We start from the raw sequence: 8,899 nt of genomic DNA on the forward strand, positions 1-8,899 counted from the left end.
GTGGAGGGTCTGTGTGCGTGTATAATATTTTATGGCATTTAAAGAACAGATGCGTTGTGGCGTAAGCGTGTGTTAATTCAGATACAAAACCTTATTCCATACCAAAGGTGTTCGACTTTCAGGAGCCACATAAAACCCACCTGCTGTGATCCAAATTAAATCAATGCAAACCCAAACACCCCCCCCCCCCCCAATACGTAGACGCTGTGCAGGAAGACTCCGCCCCCTGATACGACTTGTACTCAGCCAGGGCCCACATGTTCCCTTGGCCAATAGGAACGGTCCTGAACCGGAAAGACGTCCGTTTCTCGGAGGCATTCCGGCCTGTTGTGGATCCCTTTCTTTCCAGTCCCGCCGCTGAACAGTTCCCCCTTCCTTTCCCCCGAGTCGGCGAAATGTCGGCAGTGACAGCGACGAAGAAAGAGTCGGAATTGTCTGGCCAGATCGAGGACTTCGTGGCGCTGCTGAAGCGGGGCGGGGAGCAGCCGCGCTCGGAGGACGCTGCCCGGCAAACCGTGGGGCTGCTTCGGAGGATCGTGGCTCACGGGCGCTGGGATAATGCGGGTGAGGAGGAGCGAGTGAGGACTGAGCTTCCTCCGCGGCATGCACAAACTCCTGTCTTGTTGACAGACTTTCTTCGCATTCATAACTCTCCCCCCACCCCCGGATGGCACTATAAATAAATACTATTCTCCAGAGAATAAAACTTATGCTGATTTTGCAGAAAGACTGAGTATAGGACTTCTTTGAAAGTTCATTTTGATATGAACAGTTCTTTGTAGTTTCAGTAGTAAAGCTTTTGCTTGCAAGACTTTATAGGTACAAAGAGTGTTCTCTGCTTCAAAAGTAACATGTTTTGTTAGAAAATAAAGCAAGGACAACACTAGTATTTATTTATTTGAAGGTTTCAAACCAGGTGGTCTAGATCCTAAGACTGTTTCCTGTAAGGCCAATTTCCTGCACTCCAAGTCAGGGCTATAACATACAATTGGGAGCTCAGGAAGTGTATCCCTGGTAAAGGCAGATAGATTTGCTTCATGATGTGAAAAGTGGTAAGGTGAAGGAGCATGCCATGTATCCACACAGTTTCCTGCTAATTGTGTGGAAAGGCAGAGCAATAGATTGTATGGAAATCTTTTATGAATGTATACTGTTGGAACTAAATGGGCAAATCCTACACTTTGAAAAGGAGTTACCAGATCATCATCCTTACTCTTTTTAGGAGAGCTGATGGATTTGATTCGTAAGGAAGGCCGGAGAATGACTGCTGCGCAGCCATCTGAGACCACTGTGGGCAACATGGTGCGACGGGTGCTGAAGATAATTCGTGAGGAGTATGGCAGGTGAAGCTGCTTCTGTTGGCTACATATGTCCTTGTCCTTTGAGATTCACATGTTCAGTGGTGGTCTTTTGTGGACAGAATCAAACCACCCCTTCTAATAAAGATGACCTCACCAACAACTTAAAAAAATAGCCATCCAGTCTTTTGTGGGAAGGTCTTTAGCAGAAAGACTCCCTTAAAGATTCTTACTGAGCTTTATTGCCATGTGTATTTGTTGCCACCGTGCCTGATAAAGTACTTTCTTTCAATTAAGGATGCTTTGTATGTGCTATTTTTTTGCCCAACACTCTTCTTTAATAGCAAGTGTGGACAAGGTTGCTCATAACATTTGGCTTTGAAGAGATCACACGGCTCAGTTTCCAGTGTGCATAACTGGTTGGTAGTGCTTTGGAGACTTAAAAACATCTGATTATACTTAAAATTCATTTCTCTGGCTTCCCAGTCTCTTGAAGCAAATTATAAGGATAACCATATGTTCTCTCTTCAATTGGTTAACAACAGCTGAAAGTTTCTCTTGAGCTCTCCCTCTGTCGCCTCTGTCTGTCTATGCATTTTTATCCTGCCTTTTTCTTTAAAGAGCTTGAAGAAAACACGTCCCTTCCCCCTTCCAAAATTTCTCAACAACAAATAGGTGACTGGCCCAAAGTCATCCAGTGAGCTTTATAACAATGGGGATTTGATCTCAGGCTTTAGCCCAGCACTAACCACTAGACAGCATTACCTCTCAAAAGCAGTCCCAGAGCTTCCAAAGCAGTATATTTTTCTTCTCTGTACAGTTATTGTCTCTCCCCTCACTTTGTTCAGAGGCAGATTTTTAAAAACTTTTTTAAAAACTAGATTTTTTAACACCTGAAGAGAGGGTAGAGCAGCTCTTCCCAAAATATGTTTTCTTTTTCACTTTGACAAGCTAAGGATACTTCTCAGGGGTAAGGAGAAGATATGACTTCTTACCTGTGCAGGAAGCCACATGCTCCTCCCAATCATGCATGGGATCCTCTACGCTTCCAGAACGGTAGTATTTTCTTGGTTTTTCATGATTTGATAGAGTCTGTTGGTTCCACAGGCTCAGAGGACGCAGTGAGGAGAGTGACCAGCAGGAGTCGCTGCACAAACTTCTGACCTCAGGAGGTCTCAATGAGGACTTCAACACCCACTATAGTCCACTCAGGGCTAATGTAATTGAAGCTATTAGTGAGCTGTTAATTGAATTAGGTAAGAGATGACAGCAGAAATAAAAGGTGAGGACTGTACTGTAGAAGTAGAACATAGCTGTTAGGTGCCAAAGGTCCTAGGTTTAACCACGATCATCTGCCGTTAAAAGATTTTAGGTATTAGGTGTTTCAGAAAGATTTTTTCTTTGCTGGAGATCCTATAGCTACCAACAGTCTAAGCCGGCAATACTGGACTAAGAGTCTATATGCAGCAGATTCATATGTTCAGCTGGGAACTTGGAAACTAGACAGTTGCTATTCATTGAGAGAGGCACAATTCCAGTACTAAATCTTGCTGAAATTTTGCATCCCAGATAACGACAAGGGGCTGTCTTCCTACCTGCAATATCAGCAGTGAAAGGAGACAAGTAAAATTATTAGAGGACACGGGCTTATTAATCATAAGTGGCACAGGTGCAGGCAGCTAGGACAGCATTGTAGGGCAAGGCTTGACAAATCCTAGGCACCAGCTTGCCATGGTGCCTAAAAATTTAATTGTGGCACTTAGAAAACATGGTCATAAAAATACAAAACCATGGAGACTGAAAAATGAGCCTGTCTCCTAAATTTTGGGGCTGGCTTGTGGAGGCAAAGAAATGTATTCAAGACTTGTCATAGAGAAGTACTGTTTTCCTGGAAGGAACCATAACTGTGCCTTGCAGGGCTTATTAAAGCTAGAATGGACATGATGTGATTGCAAACTTGACTTTCACTGAGCAAGTACTATGTATTCAGTGCACGTGCTCTCTCTTCTTAGTGCCAGAAGACCCAATCAGTATATTAGGTTATACTCAGATGTGGTAGGAAAAGATGGGAGTTTGCATGCTATTTTAACTGTGGTCCTAGTTTCTAGTTAGTTCAGTGAAGATGTGTTGGACCTGGCTCTCCTCTCATGGATGGACTACTCTTCGTTGCAGAGGGTACAACCGACAACATTGCCATGCAAGCACTGGAGCACATCCACTCCAATGAGGTGATCATGACCATTGGCTATTCACACACAGTGGAGTCATTCCTGAAGGAGGCAGCACGGAAAAGGAAATTCCATGTCATTGTGGCTGAATGTGCACCCTTCTGCCAGGTAAAGCTTGTTGTCTGGGATTTATGAGTTTGTTGTTCGGTGCTGATTACAAAATGCTGCCACCGTTACATATGTATCTTTCCTATGAGGGCATGCACAGGCCATTTGAACAGAAAGTGGGCTATGGAAGGCTGGCCACCTTTTCCATCAGGAGATGCTGATTCAAGCAAGTATTCCCAGAGAAAGTACTGTGTTTTCCCGTGTTAAGCTTTTGACTTGGGCAGGCAGGACAATGTTGTTATGAAGACATTGTCAGACAGCTTGATATAGGAATCTTGAGCCATGTAGAGAAATTAAATATTAGATAATACAGTCTTAAAAAAACAAATTCCGAGAACAGATAAAGAGCACTTTTCAGATGCAAGGAAGCGCTTCATGGTCAGAGTGGTTCAGGGGTGGAATCAGCTAACTAGGGAGGTGGCTAGCTCCCCTTCACTGGCAGCTTTCAAGAAGAGGTTGGATGAATATTTGTCAGAGATGCTTTAGGCTGGTCCTGCATTGGGCAGGGGGTTGGACTAGATGGTCTGTATGGCCCCTTCCAACTCTATGATTCTATGATTAATCACTGGATTAAAACAAAACACAAGGAATCTATGGAAACCATTGCCGTGTGGCTTTGTAATGGTAGCATTTTTTAAAGTAATAGGGAAATGCTTGGAGGATAGGTGTCACGGATCAGCAGTGATAGCTGAAGCTAAAAGCGTACCTCCATTTTCAGAAATCCGGTTACCTGATATTAGGGTTAAGAGGAGATGGTTATTGCCACTGTGCTAAGGCATCTATCTGGCTACCTGTTGATAAAAACGAATGCTGAGTTTGGAGGGACCATTGGTTGGACTTTGCATGATAAGCAGGCACAAGCTTTACTTGCCCAGCCTCTCCCTCTACAATCTTCAGTTTTCTCTCTCTCTCTGTTTTGGGAGCAGGGCCATGAAATGGCTGTTCGTTTGGCCAAAGAGGATATAGAAACCACAGTCATGAGTGATGCAGCCATCTTTGCTGTTATGTCTCGAGTCAACAAGGTAGGCATGAGCAGGCTGCTTGACTTCTGTCCTCTCCTTCCCCAAGGGAAAACCAAGAGTGTCAGTGTGTTTAAGCCTCATGGGCGGTTTGAAAAGAGGTAATGCAAGGAGGAGGGGCTCTGGTCCAAGAGAACTCTTAATGTCCACCAAATGCTACAAATCTATAAAAAGGGAGGCATCTGCTCTGCACATCTTGAAGTGATCAAAAACACCCATGACTATACGTATGCTAAAAGACACTCTATCCCCTCAAACTGGTTTAAGGAACATGTTGGAACAAGAATGGTGACTCAAGCCACTGAGTAAAGAAAGTCTGTTTTGAAAAGAACACAAAGTTGCTGTTGTTGAAGTTGTTTTTCTTAATTGGAATATGTATATTACATTAGTGACAGCATTTCAGCAACCTGGCAACCTCCTAACAGACAGCTTCTCCTACTTTTGGAGATATTAAAATAAGAGAACAGGGAGGGCTGCTTGTCTACATGATGTGCTGTGATCCCATAATCAAAAGGAAAGTTTGTTGATTTAGACTGAAGACCAGCCTTAGTCTTACTACTGTAACAAGGGTTTTTCCCCCCTAGTAGATTGTTCTAGCATATATGGATGCTAAATATGAATATAAATATCATCATCATCACAACATGTCATGCCATAGCATTAGAAACTAACTTTCCCCTTCATTCTAATTTGTATTCATGCATTCTTTCCTAATACTCATGTGTATTTTGTAGGTCATTATTGGGACAAAGACTATATTGGCCAATGGTGCATTGATAGCTATCAGTGGGACTCACACCTTGGCATTAGCAGCCAAACACCACTCTACTCCTCTCATTGTCTGTGCACCCATGTTCAAGCTCACACCACAGGTAGGTGCCTTGACCTATGAAAAGGTATCTCTGATGCAGAGAAGCATTCATGCTCAAAACAAACAAGAGGCAAAATCTATCAGTAGACTAATATGAAGTCTTTGTTAGTGCAAGCAAGGTAGTTTTGCCAGTAAGACCTGAAAAGAGGAGGCACTCCAAGATAGTTGTGCCAATGCTCTACAGTTCTATCTTATATTTGTGGCTGTAACTGTAATTGCAATAGAGCTTATGGTATAAACCAGGGTTATATGTAGTCTGTTGCCCTGTATAAGTGGAGACTAGTATTGGATACCAGTTTTGGAGTCCCGAGACCCGCAATTGTTATGCTTTTAAAACTGTGAAGATAGGCTCTGTGGGAGGGGTGTCAAATACAAGATGACAATGATGTTCCTTTTGCTGTTCTCTCTTCCAGTTCCTTAATGAAGAAGATTCTTTCCATAAGTTTGTCTCTCCACAGGAAGTATTGCCTTTCACAGAAGGTAAAGATCCTTTGTTTAAAAATCTTTTTGAGAGGAGGTACCCATGATGTCATGATTCTGGAATTCCTGAGGAATTAAGTTTTTGTATGGGATGAACTTAAATACTTTATTGCTTATTTCTGCAACTCCTTTGACCATTAACTGCTCTGTGGTTTAACTGATTGAAAAAAGTCAAAGAGTTTGCCCTCTTCTGGCCCATTCACTTGTGTAGTATATAAAGGAATATGAGTGTAGCATTGTATAACTAAATTATGCTCAGTCTCTAATATGCATTGGTGCATGATTTTAATGAATCTCATGTACCTGGTTGAAAACAATTAGCCTGTTTTAGTAGGCTTTCTATTCCAGATTATTTTGGGGGAATGTGAACTTTCATATAAAGGACCAATCTGACCTGGCAATGATATCCCACTCGGTCAAGCTAGCCCAGTCTCATCAGATCTCAGAAGCTGAGCAGGGTCAGCCCCGGTTAGTACTTGAATGGGAGACTACCAAGGAGGTCCAGAGTTGCTATGTAGAGGCAGGCAATGGGAAATCAGTGGCATCTCTTCCCTTGAAAATTCTGTGGGGCCACCATAAGTTGGCTGTGACCTAATGGCACTCTCCACTACCACCACCTGAAAGGTTTAGTTTGATCACCCAAATAGGCAGAATTCATAACTGCAGTTGTAAGCATGCTTACAGTGCTGCAAATCTATTCATGACCCAATGAGAATTCTTCTGAGTACATTGGGACAAAAAAATCTGAACTTCAGATATAGGCTAATTCAGTCTGAACTTGCTGAGACTGAGAGGGGAAAAGATTTTGGGGTTGTAGTGAATAGCTCAGTGAAAGTGTCAACCCAGTGTGCTGCAGCGAGGAAAAAGGCAAACTATGTTAGGAATTACTGAGAATAAAACAACTGATATTGTAATGCCCCTGTATAGATCTAGGGTGTGTCCCCGTATCTCAAAAAGGACATTGCAGAGCTATAAAAAGTACAGAGGAGGGCAACCAAGATGATTAGGGAATTGGAGCACCTTCCCTATGAGGAAAGGCTGAAGAGTCTGGGACTTTTCCGTTTAGAAAAGAGACAACTAAGGGGGACATGATAGAGATTTATAAAAGTAAGCATGGGGTGGAGAGAGTTGACAAAGAGAAGTTTTTCTCCCTCTCCTGTAATACTAGAACTCAAGGGCATCTAAATGATGCTGATGGGCAGTAGGTTCAGGATGGACAAAATGAAATACTTCTTTACATTAAAATGTGGAATTTGCTGCCAGAGGATGTAGTGATGGCCACAGGAATAAATAGCTTTCAAAGAGTATTAGACAGATTCATGGAGGATAAGTCTGTCAATGGCTACTGGGGAACCTCCACATTCAGAGGACTAAATCTTTTAATCCCAGAGCCAGGAAGCAACATCAGGAGTCTCTATGCCCTGCTGTTGGCACTCCAGAGGAACTGGTTGGCCACTTTGTGAGACAGGATACTAGACTAGATGGACCAATGGTCTGATCCAGTAGGGCTCTTCTTATGTTCTTATGAGTAAACATGCCTACGATTGTTCTATGCTCTATGACCAAACAGTAAAGCACAAATGGCAAGGTATTTGTCTTGCCGTCTTGATGCTGCATAGATGGTGGGCTTCTTCTTTGCATATCATATAGACAACCAGTGCCAATGAAAAGCTGAGGTTGTTTTTTGTGCTCTCCTCACTTTTCAACATTATTTTCAATGTTTTTCTTTCAGGAGAGATTCTGTCTAAAGTCAACGTTCATTGTCCAGTCTTTGACTATGTTCCTCCTGAACTTATCACTCTCTTCATCTCAAACATTGGAGGCAATGCTCCTTCCTACATTTATCGACTCATGAGTGAGCTCTATCACCCGGATGACCGTGAACTCTGAACTGTGGACATAACTTATCACATAATACATTTATACATTGATTTCCATGAAGAAATAAGGTATATAAATATTAGGCAGCAAAAAACTTGACACTGCTGTCTTCAAAACTTGCTGTCCTCTGACCATGCTTTTCACTATCAGCAAAACTGCTCCTCTCAAGCTGTATGTGTTTGTTCAGCTTTATTAAACAACAGAAGGTAATTCCTTCCCTGCAAATATTCTGGGTGAGCATCATTGTATAACAGTCAACAGTGGAATGCCTCAGTAACAGCCTAATCGCAGAAGGAATTGCAATAAAAGCTACCTTCAGTCTGTTAAATGCCCTAGTGAAAGGCTCCTCTGAGTCTTCCACTTTACTGTTTGAAGCAGCAGCTATGGAAGCGGGGGGCGCATTTCAATGCCACCAGAACCTATAAACAAACAGTCAGGTTTTTGTTTTACTTAGTGAGGGTGTTTTATACCTTCAGAAATGGCAACACAGATTACCTTTAACTTGCAGATAGCAATCTGTTGCTATAAGAATTAGTTGCATGAAAAGCCCTTTTTGATTCTTATGACAATTCACAAAGCAGCTTTGGCCTGCATTCTGTGTTTCCCCATGATTAATTAGCATTTGAGTACAATGCATGCTACAGATGATATCAAAACACTAGGACAGGTTGTAATATTGCTTGGCGTATGCAACACTTGCAATCAAAATCGTGGCCACGTATGTGGTCTTGGTTTATGATAGCTACTGCTTCCTCAGAGTAAAGGGTATGTTGTTAATTAAAATAGTCATTCCAGTGTCTTTATTTACACAGTTTTAGTGCAAGATGGAGACCTTCCCTGTTCCCCAGGAAAACAGAACTTAGTTTTTGCCTCCATTAGGGATATTTGAAGTACAGAGTTTTGGGCTGCTTCTGCAATCAGAATGCTGAAGTGCTTTCTGCTGCTGCGCTTGCAAGGCTGCAAGATGGGCCTCACCAGTTTGTGTTCCAGAGGAGGAGCTGCTGGAGAAGAGAT

The 8,899-nt window shown here is 42.5% G+C and overlaps 1 protein-coding gene across 2 annotated transcripts; it reads left to right on the forward strand.

Moving 5' to 3' along the window:
* Nucleotides 1-305: 305 nt before the first annotated feature.
* Nucleotides 306-8,889, forward strand: EIF2B2 (eukaryotic translation initiation factor 2B subunit beta). 2 transcript variants are annotated; one of them, XR_001482762.1, is made up of 9 exons: nucleotides 306-564; nucleotides 1,223-1,343; nucleotides 2,406-2,554; nucleotides 3,471-3,634; nucleotides 4,561-4,656; nucleotides 5,388-5,525; nucleotides 5,938-6,004; nucleotides 7,737-7,953; nucleotides 8,698-8,732. XR_001482762.1 is itself a non-coding variant. In XM_015420637.1 (8 exons), exons 1-8 carry the CDS (start codon nucleotides 396-398, stop codon nucleotides 7,892-7,894), a joined length of 1,062 nt encoding a protein of 353 aa, XP_015276123.1. In that variant the 5' UTR covers nucleotides 306-395; the 3' UTR covers nucleotides 7,895-8,889. The 2 variants fall into 2 exon arrangements, 1 of the variants encoding a protein (XP_015276123.1); XM_015420637.1 differs by having other exon boundaries at nucleotides 7,737-8,889.
* The last annotated feature ends 10 nt before the right edge of the window (nucleotides 8,890-8,899 follow it).

This window comes from Gekko japonicus, unplaced genomic scaffold (assembly GCF_001447785.1).
Source record: "Gekko japonicus isolate JY-2015 unplaced genomic scaffold, Gekko_japonicus_V1.1 scaffold1050, whole genome shotgun sequence".
In the NCBI taxonomy this organism is placed as follows: domain Eukaryota; kingdom Metazoa; phylum Chordata; class Lepidosauria; order Squamata; family Gekkonidae; genus Gekko; species Gekko japonicus.

Bases quoted from the DNA above. Each gene is read 5' to 3' on its own strand.
- EIF2B2 (XM_015420637.1), top strand. From the start codon at position 396: ATGTCGGCAGTGACAGCGACGAAGAAAGAGTCGGAATTGTCTGGCCAG. The intron at 1,344-2,405 runs GTGAAGCTGCTT...TTGGTTCCACAG, and splicing joins ATTCGTGAGGAGTATGGCAG to GCTCAGAGGACGCAGTGAGG. The intron at 3,635-4,560 runs GTAAAGCTTGTT...TTTTGGGAGCAG, and splicing joins AATGTGCACCCTTCTGCCAG to GGCCATGAAATGGCTGTTCG.